This window comes from Oncorhynchus nerka, linkage group LG22 (genome assembly GCF_034236695.1).
Source record: "Oncorhynchus nerka isolate Pitt River linkage group LG22, Oner_Uvic_2.0, whole genome shotgun sequence".
Classification (NCBI taxonomy): domain Eukaryota; kingdom Metazoa; phylum Chordata; class Actinopteri; order Salmoniformes; family Salmonidae; genus Oncorhynchus; species Oncorhynchus nerka.
In genome coordinates this window covers 45,086,070-45,108,003 of record NC_088417.1, presented here as the reverse complement: position 1 = coordinate 45,108,003, position 21,934 = coordinate 45,086,070, and the positions used below count along the sequence as shown (strand labels likewise).

The window sequence follows — 21,934 nt, the reverse complement described above, 5'->3', positions numbered from 1 at the left end:
GAGCATCCCACCCAACTGGCAACCTAGAGCAGGGTTTCCCAAACTCGTTGCACGTTGTGGTTTTTGGAATTGGATATTTGAATCAGCTGTGTAGTGCTAGGACAAAAAACAAAAACGTGCACCTGGGGGAGTGGGGGCAGGACCAAGTTTGGGAAACCCTGACCTAGTGGACCACTGCAATATGGATGAAAATAAAGAAATGCACCACCCAAATACGTTAAAGATTGATTTATTTTAGGAAAATTCACGTCACCTTGTACAATTACTCTTTCGTCCATTCTTTAAAACATCATGACAGACACTGAATCGCTGAAACAACATAATTGCATTTCGTATACGATGGGAGGACACGAGTACATTCTATTTTTTTTAACCACTTGAATAGAAACGGTGAAGGCAAGACTACTTCCTGGCTGTACTCCACAGAGCTGTGTATGTCATAGCACATAGTAACATCTACAGCAGAAAAATGCTGTCTTGTCATTCTGTTACAGCCTCCTGCTGTTCAGTCCCACACCACTACACAGAGAGCAGGGCCCTGTTCAAATGCTTTTTAACATGCATCCTTCCTACCTTCCTTGAGATAATTACTGATATCTTTGAGACTAGATTAGGCCTTGTAAGACCAGTGGTTTCCTCAAGGATGGAAACATTGTAAAAGTATTGAAACAGACCCAAGACCTGTGCTCTATTGTACCAGGTACACCAGGGTGTCTCCTATGTCTACGCTGAGGCCATTGTCTGTCATAAGGACCTTCCTGTCAGCCAGGCTGATGCTGAAGGACGACTTGTCAGAGATAGGCAGCTTGCCCTGCTCCTCCCTCCCCAGGATGGGCACCCGGCGAGGCCCCAGGACAGGGTCCTCAAAGCGCATCAGCTTCACTTTGGACAGGTCTGCAAGGGGACAGGAAGACCATGTAAATACTTCACTTCAGTCAGGTCTACAGGACATAAGGGACGTGTTGAACAGCAACCGAAAATAACAACATTCTGCTAATTGTATGATCAGAAGTTACTGTACGGAAACTAAGAGCACGGTACTCATCTAATTACTACTAGACTTAAACAATTAGAACATCTAAAAGAACAATGTATACTCTCAGTAAAGTTTACTTTAAGAGTTAACTCAAGGAAACAGCAATAGCCCAGGGCAGGCTATTAACAAACCTTGATAAAATATGGTTCAATTACACGGTATCAATAGGAAAGCAGTGAAGTCGCAAGGTCTTTAGGGGTTTAATAACATACCTTTAATGAATCTGTTGACTTTGGATAGTCTCCGGATGATGCTGTCTCTGCTGTCGCCCTGTCGGATGTCAATAGTGGTGGTGAAGAGACCGTTGGATGGCTGGGGGTTGAGCAGGGACACTGCCACACCGGGCTAGGGGACACAAACACACAGCTCACTGGTCTGAACTAAATGCATCATTCACGAAGTGTTCAAATCATTATACAGACATACATATGCATGTTGTCATAAATCACATGTTTTAGTGTCAAGGAATTATTTACCATGGCTGTCAAAAATGTTGAAGTGCACATTGTGGTTTAAGAAAAAATGATGAAAGGTCTAAAAATAAAAAGATGTCTCAACACTATAATGATGCAACTACAATGATGCAAAAATCTGTGTGGAGGACTAATCAAGCAGAAATAGTGGTAGGATTTACTTCTGATCTGAAGACACTGAACGGTTTCCCTGGGCAACAGTCCTCCTTTATTTTGTCATCTGCCTCTGATGCGAATACCACATCTATCTGATCAAGCTGGGGATGAAAAGAGGAGAGCGAGAGAGAATGAGAAAGATTGAGGGAGAAACGATTAGCACAGTAGCCAGTGTGACATGCAGAGTGTGTTTGAGGCATTGTGAATTCATACTGTGGTGAACAGGTGGAGTGCAAATAAAAGAGCGTTGGCATTGGCCTGAAATCCTGATGCGATTGGCTCTGCAGCAAAATTACCCTGATTGCACATTCAAGGCAACTGTTGTCGTTTCAGTATAATTGAGAATGGCTACAGAGGGGATTACAAACTAGATCTTTGTGTGTCAATAGCCTCTAAATAAAAGGGGGCTGGCTGAATCACTTTGGTCAATACAGTACTAATAAAGTACACTTCTCTAGTGGGGAATTAGCTTGGATAATGAATGAGGTGGGAAATAGGTTAGATTGATAAAACACATAGGGCTGTATGGACAGCAGTGCTCGTAAGCAGATACAAAATAGCTGCATTCCACCCTCGAGGTGAGGGATAAATGAACAGGCAAACTAAAAAAAGAGAAGTCAACAGGAACGAGGGATGTTTAAAAACAACAGCTTGATTGATGTATACACTTGTTTCGGTGATGACCAGGGGGCTAAGAGTTAGAGAACGAACATCAGGTTGTGGAGTCTGTCCTCCACAACATATTCCATGAAACGTGTAGTGCTGGGAGAAAGTGAGGGGAGTGTTTGGTGTACCTCCAAAGAGTTAGTCAGATAAACTAGGTTCTCCAGCAGCACGGCTCGCTCGTCAAACTCCAGTTCCAGGTCCAGAACCCTGGCGCCATTCTTCTCCAGGTTTTCCTGAGGAACACAACACACAGCAGTTAGCCTTAAAGCGCTCGTGTTCACATCCGTTTATTTGACACACAGCACGATTTTACAGTCAACACAGGCAATCATCTGGCTTGGAAGACTGTTTGTTTGATCACGTTGGCACAGCCATACCTCTAGCAATACACCATGCTGAGCTCTGAACCACTGAGTAAGGCTAGCAAATCACTGTTGTGCTGCCCCTGTATGAATACAATTGATTTAATGAAGGAAATCTTGTCCTCAATGTGCTTAATAACTGTACAGAGAGATGTTTATTTTTATTAGTCTCCTTGTGAGAATGCAGAGCCTGGCAGAGAACCCCGTTATAGTGAGACCCCCCCCACCCCACCACAGATCAGGGCCCTGGGAGAGCAGAAAAGGGCCAACCCTCCTGTCCTCAGCCTCACCTTGATCATGGCCACGAATGGCATCATTTTCTTCATGTACTTTTTGAGCTCCGGCAGGGCGCCAAGCTCCATGGCAATGACCTTGTTATCAGGCAGAGCGCCCTTGTTGCTCTGAACACACACACAGGGAAGAACGAACACACACACAGGGAAGAACACACACACACACGTACAGGGGGAGGGTCAGAGTCTATCATCAAGGGGATTCCAGGTTGTCAGCAGAATGACATTCTCTGCCTCTGGGCAGATCACAGTAGGGTCTCTCCATTCTGTTGCAACTCCACCCCAAAACAACAGGAGGGAACAGCATGAACTCACATTTTATAACTATCTATTTCTAAACAGACTTAGGCTATCTCACAAATGGCACCCTATTCCCTATATAGTGCACTACTTTTGACCAGAAACCTATAGGACCCAGCCTATGAGCTCTGGTAAAAAGTAGTGCACTACATAGGAAATAGGGTGTCCTTTGGGACTCAGGTTAAAAACCTAGTTGAGTCAGGTTCATAGTGGATTCTTTCCCCCAGATTCTCTCTGTCTGCCTTGTATGATTCCCCATCAGGCAGATTCCTGGGGGTTGGTACTTGCCTTGTAGTGTTTTCCCAGCAGCGAGAGAGCACTGTGCTGCCAAGAGGGGTACGTCTTGGCCACGTAGATAGTGCAGTGGGAGGGCTTGGCCGTGGGCTTCACGTCACCCTTCTGTTGAGGGGAGGGACACAGACAGAGAGACGGAAAACGGAGAGCTCAGTCAGTCTGCTAGTACTGGTCCAGTCTTATTAAACAACAGCAGTAGCATTACCCTGGCTGCAATGTGCATCAGAGCAGGCAGTCCTGATCCAGCCTGACATCCATTATCACACCACCTGGGTTAACATGACATGACTGAGAAAAGTCACTCTAGTTAATGCTCCCGCTCTAAAAGCTACTGTGTGAACTAGTCTCTGTGCCAAGTGGAGCCGGGCATCCGTGAACTCATTTTACATGACAGCTGTCGTCTCTTCCAGTCACCATACTAGACACTTTGCCTTCACGGTCATCCCCCCCCCCCCTCTCTTCTTAGATGAGTAGTGGAGGGTGTGTGTGAGCCACACATTAAATATGTCTAGTCCCCATGGCAGGATGCTACAGCTACTCTAATGGTCTCTGAAGTAGAGCTGTTCTCACTGATGGTCACGATTCAATCCGTGTCGCGGAAGTTCAGCTATATAGTGCGATTGAAACGTATGGGTTAATTTCCGATTGAGTATACAAATTCAAGTGTTGTAAAAAAAAAAAAATGTTTAAGGACAACATGAATAAAATGTATGAAAGCGAGAGCTTCAAGTTGTTAATAATATTCTCCTTTGCCAAAGAATTAGATATAGCTAGAACTATATATGAATTATAGGATCTGTGCTCCCTGCTGCCTCCAGGCACTTACTAATGGAATGTCAAAATGTAGAAAAGGTTGAAAAATAAACATACATGCTAGAAGCTATGACTATATAGCGCTCCGCCATACACGCATGTCCCTAAAACGGAATACTACACAGGATAACCTGATGATGGAGCCTGACATTTTAACATCTGTCTAGGACTGTATACATTTGAGTTTGAGAGCTCATTGGTCTCTGCAGTGCTGTGAGAACATTACTAAAACAATGAGATCTAACATGTCACTATTGGGGAATGGCTGCACAACTTAGTGAGATTTGCCTGTAGCCAAGGCTGGTATTGTCATGGTTTAATTAAGTGACTTGTTTTCTGGCTCAATATGCTCTGTGAAAGGGAGAAGATTCTGCAGGACTATTGTGTCTCATTTAACAATTAGGCTATTCATCAAACATGAACCACAAAAGTGGTTAGTTCAGCTCCATAAAGCACACATTAATATTCACTCACGGTATTACTGTGGTACTGGTACAAATGTATTATCATTGCAATAAAATGGCTAGTTCCCTGTTGGCTGTGTGCCCAGATCTCTCTGCACCTTGGCAGAACATTAATGTGACCTTGCTCTTAGTGGGGTGCCAGGTAGCTATAGGTCTTACCTTGCTCTTAGTGGGGTGCCAGGTAGCTAGCTATAGGTCTTACCTTGCTCTTAGTGGGGTGCCAGGTAGCTAGCTATAGGTCTTACACTGATCTTAGTGGGGTGCCAGGTGGCTATAGGTCTTACCTTGCTCTTGGGGGGTGCCAGGTAGGCCTTGAGACGTATTCTTAGGTCATGTGCTGTCTCCATGACGTACTGAGAAGAGCGCATCAGCACCTCGTCTACTGGACCTGCCACTGGCCACAATGCTTTCATCAGAGAGCCAGTCTGGGGAGAGAGGAGGGGGTATTATGGTAATATTTATGACCATAGCCTTTCATCCCAACAAGGTTCTGATATGGATGTATGGCCTTTAGAGGTTGTCATATTGTGAGCACTGTCCCCCTTACCTTGCCCATGAGACCCCAGGTGTGTTCACAGAGGTGTGGGCAGATGGGGGCCAGCAGCAGGGTCTGCTTCTCAATGAACTGGAACACCAGGTCCCGGTGCATCCCCTCGATGGCCAGCTCCCTGTACTTATCCTTGGCTGCCTGCCAGGACACACACACAGTTTAGGGTCTCATCACTGGTGATTGGGAATGCTGCACACAGCCCAAACACTGACAGATGTCAGCTTGTTACCTGGAACTCAAAGAAGCCGCTCTTCAACGCCTCCTTGTACATCATCCTCTGATAGTGCTGCTCGGTCTTCATGATGCCTGCATTCATGTCACTGAACAGGGGGAAATAAGTCAACAAGTCTTAGAATTATGCTAAGGTCAGACATTTATCCTCGCTAGAGATCAATTAGTTGGAGTTTGGATGACGAATCCACACAAATCTGTGTCTCATTGGACTGTACCTGCCGAACACGCGGTCGTTGAAGGTGTCGGCTGGCCCGGTCCTCAGGTTGTTCTGATTGGCTATCATCTCCTTGACCCACTCCACCCAGGTGTAGAGGCGCAGGATGCCGGCGTCGGCCATGGCCTCCACAAAGTTAGCGTCTTCCACTGTGTCTCCCGCGTCCGCCAGGGCCATGCGCATCCCTGGGCAAAGGCACACACAACATGGTAAGACTGTTTAACAATCAGGGCGCACACACACACACACACACACACACAACACTCAGGGCGCACACACACACACACAACACAGTAAGACTGTGTGCGTTCCCTGAGTGTTAAACACAAACACACTATTACAGCGGCACTGCTAGAAACAAGCACTTTGACACTAAAAAAGCAGAGTCCGATTAATTTGTTAAATGATGCATAATAACAATCAGAGCTTCAAAACAATTCCCCTCCATCCTCTCCTGTCTACTACAAAAGTATGTGAAGAGCGCAGTGTATTTAGGCAGTCCAACTTCTACATAAATAACCAGAACGAAGCACTCAGCCACAGGCATGGCATCATCTCAAAATGATTCATCTCCCATCACCACTCTGGGACAGATGGCATTGATTTCTATTCTCCAAGTAGGAAGAGGAGATCAAAAGGAAGGCAGGAGAAGCTATCCCACTGCTCTGCTCCCCCTTCCTCTTCTGTTCCTCAAATAAAGCTAGCCACCCTCCCATCAGAGGAGAAACAGAAGGAAACATTGAGAAGTAAAGCATAACTAATTGATTATGCTAACGACTTCCGGAAATAAATGACTGCTCCTCTCAGCAAGCTTCCTAGCAATTAGGAAGCATTGTGGTAAGAGGCTGGAATGCTTACCGTCAGCAGAGAACTTGGCGATGGCTTCACTCAGAGTGAGGAAATTGCCCGTGGATTTGGACATCTGATGAATACAAACACAGATCGTTAGGAGGATCACACACAAACACACGCTTTTTGTGTAAGACACTGACGTCTTAAGACAAACACACCGCTCCAATCATGCCAGAGCAGGAGACAGAAAAAGGAGAGTTCATTGGAGTTAACAAAATCAATTTGAGAAGGAAATAAACGCACCTTTTCAGAGTTCAATAACAGGTGACCATTGGCTCGGACTGCCTGCGGCCATTTTCCGCTGTGTACACAAAGATAATCTCCTTGAAAATCATGGGGCTCTCTGGAGGGATTGTCTTACATTCCATACAATCGGCAAGGCGTCAAACCCATAACTGATTAGACCCTGCAGTGAATGGCCATTAGGCTTAAAGCTGGGCGATATGGGCAAGAATCCATATCATGATAAATGTACTGAATTATCACGATAACGATAAGTTTATAACAATGTACACCAGTTACTTTTTTAAATATTACCCATAAAACTACTTTTTTGGGTCTCCCGGGTGGTGCAGTGGTTAAGGGAGCTGCACTGCAGCGCCAGCGGTGCCATCAGAGACTCTGGGTTCGCGCCCAGGCTGTCGTAACCGGCCGTGACCGGGAGGTCCGTGGGGCGACGCACAATTGGCCCAGCGTCATCCGCGTTATGGAGGGCTTGGCCGGTAGGGAAGTCCTTGTCTCATCGCGCACCAGCGACTCCTGTGGCGGGCCGGGCGCAGTGCGCAGTGTGCCAGGTGCACAGTGTTTCCTCCGACACATTGGTGCGGCTGGCTTCCGGTTTGGATGCCTTCTGTGTTAAGAAGCAGTGCGGCTTGGTTGGGTTGTATATCGGAGGACGCATGACTTTCAACCTTCCGTCTCTCCCGAGCCCGTACGGGAGTTGTAGCGATGAGATAAGATAGTAGCTACTAAAACAATTGGATACCACGAAATTGGGGAGGAAAAAGGGGTAAAAATTCAACAAAAACAAAACTACTTTTTTGAATGGTTGTGGCTACCATTGTCTCGTTTCATTTCAAAGTTGAAATTGCTCTACGTAAGGCTACGTTACTCTAGCAAAGCATGTAAACGTTTAAATCTAAACTATTATATTAATTAGGATGAATACCGGACTTGTACCCCTGCAGCAGCCCTAGAACCAGAGAGAGGCAGGCAGGCAGGCAGAGACAGGAAGGTGGTACGTCTCACCTGTCATTGGGCCACATGGCCACGTGGTTGTACAGGTAGTAGGATAGGTGGTTGGGCACCAGGTCCTTCCCAGACACACGGGCATCCACTGGGTACCAGTACTCAAACTCCCTCCTCAGCCTCTGCAGGTGCTCCTTGGGGATGTCCGTCTTAGGGAAGGGAGAGCTCTTGAAGAAGATGAAGTCCCACACCTCCCTGGTCATCTGCTCTGGCCTTACAGAGAGAGAGAGAGAGAGAGCAGGCACAGACTCAGATTATGTAGTGGCTCCAATAGTACTGTATCCATAACCAAATAGGGATTTAAAAATCTGGCACAGCGCATTTATCCTCTTCCTCGAAAAGGAATACATGTGCAAAACAGTACATGATGTTCATATACATCTCCATCTACTAAAATACAAACTTTCTCCATTGCAATATGTTTAAAAGGACATCTGAACATGCTGTAATATCTTCCATCTGCATCTACAGATGCCTATCGCCGCTAAATAAGACAACCGCGTGAGAGTCGAGTGGCGCATACTTGATTCCTAGAGGAGAGGGTCCCTGTCCGTTGAGCACTCCCCCCTGGAGGAAGTGAGCCACGGTGTAGTAGGCCATGTAAATGGTGGAGTCAGATAGGGACTCGATCAGCCACTGCTGGTCCCATGGCAACCTTGTACCTATGGCAACAAGCACACCGTACAAAAAACAACAACAAACACTTCATGTGAACGGTAAGGGATATGATTATCATATCATTACTATGGCTTAGCATGCTGGGTCCACCAATGAAATGGATAACTGATCATTAAGCATGTGAAACGTGTCCTTCCTGCAGTATGGCACATGACTTAGTAAAAAATGCTTCCTTATTGTGGGTTATTTTGTCTCCATCTTAAGTCCTTGCAAATTCCAAAAAGGCTCTGAACGGTTACTGATGGTCTCAAAAGATGCTCTGGACGTGAGATGTTTCTGACAATGTGACTCTATGTGGTCTGGTTATAGACTGTATTTTATAGCTATAACTAGGCCCAGAGTTGTAAGGTCACATGGTCAGTAAAACCTCCTGGTTCTGCACAGAATCCGCTGTGTTGTGACAAACTAACTCCAACTCCCGTCACCCTCCTCCAACTCCCGTCACCCTCCTCACCCAGTCCGTAGGTACGAGAGCAGGCGTGCTCCTGGAGCCAGTCCAGAGTGGCCTCAAAGTTCTTCCTCGTCTCGTCACAGAACCTAAAGAGTCAAACATATACAGGAAGCACAGTTTGACCAACAAAATCGTCAACACACTGACATATTGCTTTGACAAGGAGCTTGTTAGCAGTGGTATAGTCACTGGAGGGAGCTGGGGCAGTTGAGCGACAGAACAGCGGAATGACTCACGTCTCCAGTGACTTCAGGCATTCCATGGCCTGCTGTTTCCACTCTTTGTCTCCATAATCCAGATACCTGTCAGACAGACACCACATACTTTAGGAATTCAGCTCAGAAATGTTCAGTTTAGAGTTTCCCTAATAATTACTCTTAGATACTTGTCTATGCTGTCAGGTAGCCTTGGATCCACACTGAACATCGCGCCGTTTCACCATTGCTATCAGTGAATAAACAGGAAAAACTAGCATACATCAGGGAGTATTTTCAGGCTCCCATACTCACCACTGGTCGCAGTGTGCCACCACACACTCGTCTGAAGAGCGTGACATCACCTGCTTCTCTGGCTCCATGTAGATCAAAGCTTGGCCCTGGGAACATTGGTAGAGATCCCAGTTAGAAAACAGAGAAACATAAAGAACCGTATCAAACGCATCATACAGGTCAGAGAAAGAACCAACAGTAGCAAACAGCACCACATTGTAAACATAGTTGCAGAAAATAAACAGAAACGCAATAAATAGATTGGTATCAAATAATTGATTTCAACCAGGGTACCTTCTCCACCATCATCTTCTGGATGGGTTTCTTGACATCCTGCACCTTTTGGCCCTTGTAGCCTTCAACCAGCATGATCTGAGAAAAGAAGACCATTCATTAGAAAATCAGAGAACATGTGGATGTTGATTTTTCATATACCATTGTATGTTGTTGAATAACTCTGATGCACATCTATAGCCCCCAGTATCCTGAACTGTTCTATGGGGATAAATAAAGCTGCATTGTATTATACATATGCATAGTCGAGATGTTCTGTGTAGCCATTAGGACTCACCCCTTCATAGAAGCCCTTGAGGTAAACCTTCTCCTTGGCCTCTGCCAGCTTCTCACGGTCATTCTGGCTCTGGATTTTCAACTCGTCACACACCAGAGGAGCAGACAGGTTCCCATAGCCAGGGATCTCAATGATGGGCACCTGGAGGAGTAGGGCAGCAGTGAATATTAGGCACACACTGCACTGTCTGATCATTTAGGGACCGGAAAAAGGACGTGAGAGGCAAGGCGAGGGTGTCAGTGTGACTTAAGCTTACCGGCTCAAAAGGTAGGACCATCTTGTCTTCGATACCATATTTCTCTCTCAGGGCCTATAAGAGGAATCCAAGTGATCTCCAATTACATCAATAACCAAAACACATTTTGTAATGCATAGGTTGACTAAAATAGACCAGTAGCCACAAACGGGCACAGTTTTGTACAGTTAGTGTCACCTGTTTCTTTTTGATATCCCTGAGGGCAGCGATGTCATCAGGTGCGTCGGACGGTACGCTGGTGACAATTCCAGTGCCTGGGGGGTCACAAAACAAGTGGACCAGAGTCACATGACAAACAAAACCAACATCTACAAACCACAAGACATGCCACTGCTGTGTCCTCTGAGGAAGTCATTGCCTTTTCTATCCAACACAGGATGATGCGCATTAGAGCGAACAAAGCCATAGATATCTGCTTTCTGATATTTCAATTCAGCCACACCCTTTTGATGCAGATGTAAACGCCTGGAGCAAAGCGGACCAAAATTATTAATTGTAATGACTCATAGTGCAGCATCCCCTCAGGTGTACATCAGTAAGTCACAACTTGTCTGTCGGCCCTGCATTCAAGACCAAAATTGGTTAAAGAAATGTTTGATAAACAAAAAGGTAGACCAGTTTAAAAAGGACAAAAAATGTCACCGCTGTGCCATATAACGATGAACTGATACACAAAACGACACCGTATTCTAAATTTAGGATTTTTCAATTTACCAAAATTGTAGTAACGTTTTGGTACTGTCCATATGTAGATTTTTTGGTCGCAGGTTCAGGAATGGCTGAAAAATTGCAACATTACCCGGAACCAACGCTACAAATGGCACTGTTGGTTGACTTTAAAAGTCCTGGTCAATCGATCAATAATATAATACTCTTAGCAAAAAAATCTCTTTAATTTACAATCTGTAGAAACAATAATAGAAAGGTTCAGAACTTGTGTGAAACATAACAGCAGAGTAAAAAAAAAAATATCTAAAAATATGGATGGTGTTCAGAGATTGATGGGAGGGGGTTGAGGGGAGCTGAATAATGGGACTAAAAACAAAAGATACCTATTGTAAAATATACTTTGTCCGTAAAATGCATATTACTGTGCAGTCTGAAAATATTCAGACCCCTTGACTTCTTCAACATTTGGTTACGTTACAGCCTTATTCTAAAATGGATCAACAAAAAAGTCCCCTCAATCTACACACAATACCCATACTTACAACTAGATAAAAGGTTGAGAATGCTTTTGCAAATGTATTAAAAAAATAAAACATTAACACAAGTATTCAGACTCTTTGCTCAGAGACTAAATTGAGCTCAGGTGCATGTTGTTTCCATTGATCATCCTTGAGATGTTTCCACAACTTGGAGTCCACCTGTGGTAAATTCAATTGATTGGTCATGATTTGGGAAGGTACACCCCTGTCTATACAAGTTCCCACAGTTGACAGTGCATGTCAGAGCAAAAACGAAGCAATGAGGTCGAAGGAATTGTCAGTAGAGCTCTGAGACAGCATTGAGTCGAAACACAGATCTGGGGAAGGGTCCCAAAAAATGTCTGCAGCATTGAAGGTCCCCCAAGAATACAGTGGCTTCCATCATCCTTAAATGGAAGAAGTTTAGAACCTCCAAGACTCTTCCTAGAGATGGCCACCCGACCAAACGGAGCAATTGGGGGATAAGGGCCTTGGTCAGGGAGGTGACCAAGAACCCAGAGCTCCTCTGTGGAGATGGGAGAACCTTCCAGGACAACCATCGCTGCAGCAGTCCATCAATCAGGCATTTATGGTAGAGTGACCAGACGGAAGCCACTCCTCAGTAAAACGCACATGACAGCCTGCTTGGAGTTTGCCAAAAGGAGCCGAAAGTGCTCTCAGGACATGAGAAACAAGATTCTCTGGTCTGATGAAACCAAGATTGAACTCTTTTGCCTGAAAGTCAAGCGTCACGTATGGAGGAAACCTGGCACCATCCCTACGGTGAAGCATGGTGGTGGCAGCATCATGCTATGGGGATGTATTTCAGCGGCAGGGACTGGGAAACTAGTCAGGATCGAAGGAAAGATGAACGGAGCAAAGTACAGAGAAATCCTTGTTGAAAACCTGCTCCAAAGCGCTCAGGACCTCAGACTTGAGCAAAAGTTCTCCTTCCAAATGGACAACAACCCAAAGCACACAGCCAACACAACACCAGATTGGCTTCAGGACACGTCTCTCAATGTCCTTGAGTGGCCTAGCCAGAGTCTGGACTTGAACCTCATCTCCGGCGATCTGAAAATAGCTGTGCAGCGACGCTCCCCATCCAACTTGACAGAGCTTGAGAGGACCTGCAGTGTGTGCCAAGCTTGTACCGTCATACCCAAGAAGACTCGCTGCCAAAGGTGCAAACTACATGCCCTCCAGGACACCTTCAGCACCAGATGTCACAGGAAGGTCAAAAAGATCATCAAGGACAATAATCACCTGAGCCACTGCCTGTTCACACCACTACCACCTAGAAGTTGAGGTCAGTAGAGGTGCATCAAAGCTGGGACTCCCGCAATAACATCTGCTAAACACGTGTATTTGACCAATAAAATATGATTTGATTTTAACAAAGTACTGAGTAAAGGGTCTGAATACTTACATGTGATATGATTTATTTTTATAATTTATCAAAAATGTCTAAACCACTTTTTGCTTTGTCATTATGAGGTATCGTGTGGAGATTGAGGTGGGGGAGAAACAATTTAATCCATTTTAGAATAAGGCTGTAACAAAATGTGGAAAAGGTCATGGGGTCTGAATACTTCCTGAATGCACATAGAAGCGTAAGTGTTGTTCTCCATTAGTTTACTTCAATTAAGGGAGGTGTGGTGGTGTTGGGGGAATAGAATAAAGACCCATAAAATATTTATCAATAAAATATGGGGGATTGGAAATGATGCAGGCAATTACATTGATGGAAGCCATAATATATCTGTAATATTAAAGCTGATCTACCCCCTAATAAAAAGTAATCTTTGTTGTCCATTTCAGCAATGTTCACTGTGCTCTACAATGACTTATGTCTCCTTCACTTTAGCTCTTCAATAGGAGGACTGCCTCAAGCCGTCTCAATGTGCTCTAGCAGAGACAGGATGGATGCAGTTAAAAAAGCAGTATTTGGAGCATTCTCAATACCTTTGTCCTCCTTGATGGTAAGCATGGGCAGGGCATAGATGGTCCGGTAAGACGACAGCGGGGCACTAAGAGCACATCCAAGAATATCCTACAGAGAAGGTAAAGAGACATGTGTGTGGTCAAACTCACAAGGTGCGTGTGTGTCAGAGGGAACTCAAGCTATTTAACGTACATTATTGGGTAAATGTGTGTGCAGACACTTAAACATAAGGATGTCATTTAAATGTGCACACCTTTCCCAGAACATCCATGATCACTGTAACCTTGCCGTTCTCCTTGGTGAAGCCTTGGTAAGACATGTTCCTAGCTGACCTCCTCGTGCTAATGAACACGTCTCCACAGGCCATCTCAAAGGCTATGTACTTGATGTCAGGATGGACCCAGCAGTTAGTCTGGCCAAACATGGTCTCTGGTCTGAGAGTAGCTGCCACCAAGAAGATGTTCTTTCCTTTAAGGCCACTGAGGGAAACAGTTTTCAGAAGAGTATTTGCAGAAGGTGGATGGTAGTCTTTCTCCAACCAGCAACAAATGTTACCTGCTATCAGGCAAAACTGCTAGGTCTAAAATGTGACAAAGTTGATTGTATATCATATCAATGACAATGTAGGCCATGCTAAAAAAAACACTGTCTAGTCTGCTACATGCACTACCTTAGTTTTGCAGGGTAGGGCTCTACAACCTTCATCTTGATGAGGGTATACTCCTGTGGTCCAACTCCCTAGAATGTAAAAACGTGTTTATAGAGCTGCAGCTACACAACAGAGGGACAAAACCTCATTGAGATTATGTTGCTGCCATCCATCTATACCATGCAGTGTCAGAGGAAGGCCCTAAAAATTGTCAAACTCCAGTGACCCAAGTCATAACCTGTTCCCTCTGCTACAGCAAGTCTAGAACCAACATGACCCTGAAAATCTTCTACCCCCTAGCCATAAGTCTACTAAATAGTTGATTAAATAATTAACCAAATAGCTACCTGGACTATATGCTCTGACACTTTTTCCACTAACTTTGACTCATCAGATGCACTGCTGCTACTGTTTATTATCTGTCACTTTATTCCAAGTTATATGTACTTATCTAAATCAATTACTTCATACTCCTGCATATCGACTCGGTACTGGTACCCTGTGTATATAGCCAAGTTATCACTACTCATTGCACATTTATTATTATTATTATTTATCCATTTTCTTTCTCTGCATTGTTGGAAAGGGCCCGTAAGTAAGCATTTCATTGTTACCTGTTTTTTCCAAAGCATGTGATGAATAAAAGTTAATGTAGTGGCAAGAAAATCTCACCTCTCCAGTCTGCCTGTCATGGTCCATACATGGCTGTCCATCTTTTGGGGAGTAGATGGTATACCTGTAAAAAGTTAGAATGTAAATCAATGTAATAATGCTACAAGGTTTACACATTGCAAGGTTATAATAAACCTTTCCAAGTTCTAAACATACCTTTTACCAAACTTGATTTTCTTCCTCTCTTTCAGGGTGATGAACTGCCACCTCACGAAGGAGTCGTAGAACGGGTTGACATCGGTTGTGATGAAGGAGCGTCGCCAGTCCACCTGTGATATAATTATGCTTAAGAACCTGGACAGCACCTGAAATACTTTCAAAGTTAAGTAATGGTTGTTGATCTGTACATTTAGGTCTGAATCTTAACTTGAGAACCACACATTTAACTTTCAAATAGTCATACATGGATGTCATTGCTACAGTACTGTTTTTAATTGGTTAACTTTGCATAGGCTTACATTTAAGTCATGTTTAAAAAGAATCTGAGCATTAGATTAGGCTTACACTGATTCAGAAAAGGTTGGTGACCACGGTTCTAGTTTCCCCTGTTAGCACTAGGAACGTTTCCCTTAACTGCGGCAATTGTGATCTAATCAACGCAGTATTACCCACTTTCAATGCAACATACCAAAATGAACAATGCAAGAGATTTTGTTGTAGGCAGAAAGCATTGAAGTAGGATTCTATTGCATTGACACGCATGACTCAGCCCGGACTCGACACAGACCGGGTGCGGCATAAACAATCAAATGCAGTAGGCCTAGATGCAAATAGACCATTGTCAGATATGGATCGGTGCCGTTTATTTTGAACTGGACTGTGTTGACAGCATTAGCGGTCGTGAGTAGATGCGCTTGTTGTGATATCAAAGCGAGAGCTGCATGTAGTCGCGTGTGAACATTTTGTACATATTCTATCCAGTTATTGAGGTATTAGCCCAGTTATAGATCATTTGTAGTCAGCAATAGGGGAGTGATTGCGTCCTTCAAGAGCATAAAATGTGTGCATGCATTTTATTCTTGTATCCCCTTTTTCCTCCCCAATTTTGTGGTATCCAATTGTCCCATCAATGCAGCTCCCGCACGGACTCGGGAGAGGCGAAGGTCAAGTGCCATGCATCCTCTGAAACACGACCCCGCCAAGCTGCACTGGCTCTTAACACAATGCTCACTTAACCTGGAAGCCAGCCACACCAATGTGTCGGAGGAAACACCTGGTGACCGTGTCAAGAGTGCATGCGCTTGGCCCGCCAGTGGAGACGGTAGAGCGCGATGGGACAAGGACATCCCGGCCGGTCAAACCCTTCACTAACCCGGACGACGCTGCGCCAATTTGCGTCGCCTCATGGATCTCTCGTTCGCGGCCGGCTGCAACACTGCCCGGTATCAAACCAGGATCTGTAAGTGACTTAGACTGCTGCGCCACTCGGGAGGCCAAAATGTGTACATTTCTAAACATCTTTGAAAAGAGAGTCAGGTAAAGAGCCGTTTCTTTTGTCTTAAAGGGGCAGTGTTGTATTTTGAGACTGGCTACTTAGCTTATTGAAGCCTATAGGCAGAGTGTAGCATAATTTGAGATTCTGATAATGGTATGGGAATAATTATCCATTTTATTTTGAAAGTGGTTTCTTGCATCAAACAACATTTTCAGCCACCTTGTCTGAAGGACAAGTTGATAAACAGGGTAATATCAAGCCATGCGTGTTTTTTTCAAAAGTCTCATGGAATGTAGGCCTACATTGAACACCATACATTGGGTGCTACAGTAGGCTGAATGAGAACAGCTATTTCCATGTTAAAGCTGTTATGGGATGCATTTTCTCCATTGTTCTTGACGGTAGGGCACTCTGGTAGGCCTACATTATGATCAAATAGCGACAGTAGCCAACTTGACCACTGTTAAAACTAACTTAAAACAGGTGCAGTCTCAGTGTTCACAGTAAACGCGTGAGCTGGAAGCTGCATAGAATTTCCACAATGTTCAAGTTAGTGCCCAGGAGACGTGAAATTTGCTTAGTTATAAAATTAAGGGAACATTGGTCACAATCTGGTTACCTATAACTTCAAACAGTTATGATTTTACATATTTATTAACTTATTTCAGGATATATCTTCTAAACTACCCACAATGTACTCTCATATGGAGAATCTACTCTGCGTTAGCTAACTTGAGCTGGCTAACGTTAACCATTAGCCATGCAGACCGAGTATTGGTAGTGGTGAGCTACAATTCAATCACAATTTGACTTAAACAGCCAGATTCCCCACATGTGGGGGACGGATGATCCTGCTCTGCTTTTCTAGTCTGGGTTGCTCTAACTTCTTCTGTACCAGCAACAGGCTTGCCTCTGGCAAATCATTCCTGCCTGATTGAACTGTTTAGTACCTTGTCTGGACTTCTTTTTCATCCCCCAATTTGTTTGGTCAATTTTTCAACCCGTTCTTCCTATGTATTATTGCCCCTGGAATCTATCTACTTGGATTTACCACACTATATCGCTATTGGATTAGTTGACTCTCCCTCGACCAGTGAAGCAGTCTCTTGCTCTGAAGCGCCTCGCTCCTAACTCAGCCGTCAATCGGTAAGTCTCTGCTTTATATCGGCTGGCTTTTGTGTGTTCTGTGGGATCCTGCCTCTGCTAGACTAGTTGGTGTTGATTTCTGGATTATTACGTAGCTATATCGACCATGGTGGTTGGCTAGCTAGGCTAGTTAGCTGGCTAGGCTAGCGAACAGGCAAAAATATCTAACTTTAACTGGTTGGCTAAGGCAACTGTATATAACATTACTTGATAACTGGTTAGATGGCGTTATGCATTTCCCAAACTTTGGTTTACTTTATTTCATCTGTAAGCTAGGTGTTGATAGCAACTGGCTGACTCAACTGGCTGGTAGGGCTAACGTTAGCAGGCAAGTTGGCTCACAACCTTGCAAGCTGATTTGTAACAAATTCATAAAGTATTTGCTTGTAAGTTGCCTGAACATTTTATTGAAACCAGTAGTAATCAGTGCAAACGATTGTTTAATTTGAAGTTACACATTTTAAGTTATTTATGTTAAGAGTTCACAGTATAGGGAATAGGCTGGCTTGCAAGGCAGTCCATATTACCCACTCCACGGAAAAACATTTTCCGGCATGACATCGGCATTCTGATCGGTTTTATGTAATTACTTGAAAAATAAAAAATGAGTTATAACTTGAATTCAGACTTGAATGCATATACTAATACAAATCCATATGTTACGTTTTTGCTCCCTACCCTTTAACATCAGGATTCATGGTACTGCATACAAGAATCAAGCCCAGTTTACTGGTTTCTTGTCATTAAATCAAATTGTATTGGTCACATACACATGATTTTCAGATGTTATTGCAGGTGTGGCGAAATGCTTGTGCTTCTAGCTCTGACAGTGCAGTAATATCTAACAAATTACTCAACATACACCCAAATCTGACTAACATAGTCCACAATACAGTAAATACATATGAGATGAGTAATGCCAGATATGTAAACATTAAAGTGTTCCATTCCTTAAAGTGGCCAGAGATTTCAAGTCTATGCCTATAGGCAACATCCTCTAATGTGCTAATGATGGCTGTTTAACAGTCTGACGGCCTTGAGATAGAAGCTGTTTTTCAGTCTCTCGGTCCCATCTTTGATGCACCTGTACTGACCTGGCCTTCTGGGTGATAGCGGGATGAACAGGAAGTGGCTCGGGTGGTTGATGTCCTTGATTATCTTTTTGGCCTTCCTGTGTCATTGGGTGCTGAAAGTGTCCTGGAGGGCGGGTAGTTTGCCCCCGGTAATATGTTAGGCAGACCACACCACCCTCTGGAGAGCCTTGCGGTTGCCTGTCCGGAAGCAAGACGTCGGTCTCCGCGACATGGCTGGTTTTCCTTTTGTAGTCCATGATTGTCTGTAGTCCCTGCCACATACGTCTCGTGTCTGAGCCGTTGAATTGCGACTCCACTTTGTCTCTATACTGACGTTTAGCTTGTTTGATTGCCTGGCGGAGTGAATAACTACACTGGTAATATGGCAGAATATAAACAGTCACCTTGCCATGGTTAAATGCGGTGGTTCGCGAATGCTAACATCTATCCATGGTTAGGTTGGGGTAGGTTTTAATAGTCAGTGGGTACTACATCTCCTATATACTGCCTTATAAACTCAGTCACCGTATCCGTGTATGCATCTAGATTAAACTCGCAACCTACCTTACGTGATCAAAACAATCCTGAAGCGTGGATTCCGATTGGTCAGACAAGCGTTGAATAGTTCGAAGCACTGTTTGAGTTTTTGCATATAGGACGGGAGGAGCAAGATGGAGTCGTGGTCAGATTTTCCCAAAAGGAGAATGGGTGAGGGCCTTCTTAGCATTCCGTAAGTTTGAAAAGCAATGGTAGAGAGTCTTAGCAGCGCGAGTAGTACAGTCGATATGTTGATAGAACTTCGGCAGCCTAGTCCTCAGATTTGCTTTATTAAAATCCCCAGCTATAATAAATGCAGCCTCAGGATATGTGGTTTCCAGTTTACATAAAGTCAGTCCAGTGAAGTTCCTTAAGGGCCGTCGAGGTATTGGCTTGAGGTGGGATGTAAACGGCCGTGGCAATGACAGAGAACTCTCTTGGGAGATAATAAGGTGGATATTTAATTGATGTATTCTACGTCGAGTGAACAAAAGGACTTGAGATCCTGTATGTTCCTAAAATTACGCCATGAGTTGTTAATCATGAAATACACCCCTCCGTATCCCGGAGAGATATTTATTCCTTTCTGCGCGATGTATTGAGAATACTGCTGGCTTCACCGACTCCGACAGAGTATCCCGAGAGAGCCATGTTTCCATTTAACAAAGTATGTTACAGGCCCGATGTCTCTCTGGAAAGAAATCCTTGCTCTAAGCTCATCAACTTTGTTATCCAAAGACTGAACATTAGCAAGTAATATACTCGGAAGCGGTTGGAGGTGTGCGCACCTCCTAAGTCGAACCAGCAGGCAGCCTCGAGACATTATCACTCACCTTCACACCCATCATCTTCAGATCTTTCACGGTCATGGGTGGGAAGTACTCCAGCCAGTGCGCTGCATTTGCAAACGGCACTATCTCCATGTCACTCAACCCCAGAGACTTCATTATGTCCCACTGGAATTTTGACCCTCCAGCCTTTGCCACTGCTTTGCTCTGATGATCACACAAGAGATCACAATGAGATTACATGGTGTATGAATGGGAACAATTTCCCCCAAGAATATGAGTAGCGCAGAGGATCAATTGAAATTTTCATCTAAAGTTCACCTTTTTGCCCTTAGCTTTGTCCTTGATGATGAACTCATCTGCAAACTTGGGCTTCTCCTCTTCTTCCTCCTCCTCTTCAGGAAACTGTGGTGGGTTGCCGTAAACCTCCATCTCTCTCTTCAACTTGTCTGCACAGGCCTGTGGATTAAAATACATTTTAATGTCTAACTTCCAACCATGACCATGTATAATGTACACAGCAAACAAGGGATTAAAATTAACTCACTTTGATTGGCATTCCTGTACAATGCAACCCAAAAGGAAATAGGCATTGCTTCCCTTTCAAGCGTTGGAAACCAACAGCAAACTACAAAGAAAAAGACATATGTCAGCAAATTGTAAAATGAATCTTTCAGAGGATATTTAACGTAAGACCTATAGTGCTAAATGTAAGTCAAATCTATATAAATCTTACCTCGCACTTCGAAAGGCAGAAAGTATGACCAAGATGCAGCCTTCCATTCATGTAAGGGTAGGGGAAGGTGACAAAGTATTTGTTTTTGCTACAAAGGAGAGGGTGGTCCATTAGATAATGGTTGGGAAAAGTGGACATAAACTAAAATAGAGCGTTGATGATCATAAAATAACAGTCCCAGTAGACTTACTTGGTGCTTTCCCCAATAGTGGTGGGTGCATCACAATCAAACGTTCTTTCCTTCTCCCATTTCTGCTGCATGTCCTCTTCTATCTTTCTGAGGAAGTCCAACTTAGCTGTTCCCTTCCGCTCCTAAAATTAATGTAATGTATCATTTAAATGTAGATGTGTTATTATTATTAAACATCAAATAGGCGTCTTAACTAGATAGCCAGACGTAGGTCTCTTCCCGGTGTCTAGTTTCGTCTTTTCTAAGTAACGTGTTAGCTGCTAGCTAGCAAGCTAGTTCAAATTAGCTAATGCTAATGCAGCTAAGTGCTAGCTAACAAAGTAGTTGGCTAGTTATACATAACATGACTAGCATTAAACCTGAAAAGCATCATACATGCACAAGTGGAGTAAGTAGCCACGACGTACCGTCATTTTGATATAGAAATATACAGAAAACGGTCAAAACTGATAATCTGTCAAGAAAACCCACGCCAACAGCTTCGGCACTTGGCTGATGACATCTACACTACAGCAAGGGACAGCCTATGCAGACTTCTGGGAAATGTAGTATAAGCGAGTGGCTCTTTTACAGCATATGGACACAGACTACTTTCTCTGGAGTACAAAAACACAATAAGAATATTTCACACATATATCAACGCATATAAATGCATATAAACTATATATATATATATATATATATATGTTTTTTTTTAAACAGGGTGAAATGATTTTGATACGATTTTAGGCAAGGTCTTATTTTCCTACCAACTGAGTGAAGAGTCAACCCTGGCCTGGTTCCATTATTATTGAAACTTTGAAATTGAATTTTTAAATACATTTGCAAAACCTAGAGCGAAATCCTACAAAAGTGTTTTTATTATTTTATTTTTTATTGACAACAAATCAATACAGAGAGAACATGAGGGAACACAAGTATATATAGATTATATACAATGGACAATTGAGCTAGGGGGTACAATATCACATTACACAAAGACCTTAAGGGACATACATACACTTAGAATTCTAACCGATTTTTTATTAGTAGAGTATTTCAGAGTCTTAAAATACAGTTCAATTTATTTTTGTAGGGTAAGAAAATGTGTTTTTTTTTTGTTAGTAAATGTACATTTGTGAATATGAAATTTGGCCAAAAGAATAATGAAATTAATTACATAAATTGAATGGACCAA

At 43.7% G+C, this 21,934-nt stretch overlaps 1 protein-coding gene across 1 annotated transcript; it reads right to left on the bottom strand.

Moving 5' to 3' along the window:
* Nucleotides 1-213: 213 nt before the first annotated feature.
* LOC115105245 (leucyl-tRNA synthetase 1b) lies at nt 214-21,273 on the bottom strand. The gene is made up of 32 exons (XM_029627029.2): nt 21,165-21,273; nt 20,758-20,879; nt 20,568-20,655; nt 20,379-20,459; nt 20,153-20,290; nt 19,877-20,038; nt 15,009-15,121; nt 14,853-14,916; nt 14,202-14,269; nt 13,785-14,010; nt 13,552-13,639; nt 10,577-10,653; nt 10,400-10,453; nt 10,144-10,284; nt 9,867-9,944; nt 9,594-9,679; nt 9,321-9,386; nt 9,088-9,170; nt 8,479-8,617; nt 7,956-8,168; nt 6,951-7,008; nt 6,714-6,777; nt 5,857-6,040; nt 5,637-5,727; nt 5,405-5,545; nt 5,142-5,282; nt 3,575-3,685; nt 2,984-3,094; nt 2,460-2,564; nt 1,671-1,766; nt 1,249-1,381; nt 214-894 (listed from the first exon to the last, which is right to left on the bottom strand). Exons 1-32 carry the CDS (start codon nt 21,168-21,170, stop codon nt 689-691), a joined length of 3,534 nt encoding a protein of 1,177 aa, XP_029482889.1. The 5' UTR covers nt 21,171-21,273; the 3' UTR covers nt 214-688.
* Nucleotides 21,274-21,934: the final 661 nt, after the last annotated feature.

Excerpts from the sequence above, each read along its gene's own strand:
- LOC115105245 (XM_029627029.2), bottom strand. Across the intron at positions 20,039-20,152 it reads ACAAAGCTAAGGGCAAAAAG|AGCAAAGCAGTGGCAAAGGC; the intron begins GTGAACTTTAGA and ends TGTGATCATCAG. Across the intron at positions 5,728-5,856 it reads AACGACCGCGTGTTCGGCAG|TGACATGAATGCAGGCATCA; the intron begins GTACAGTCCAAT and ends CCCCCTGTTCAG.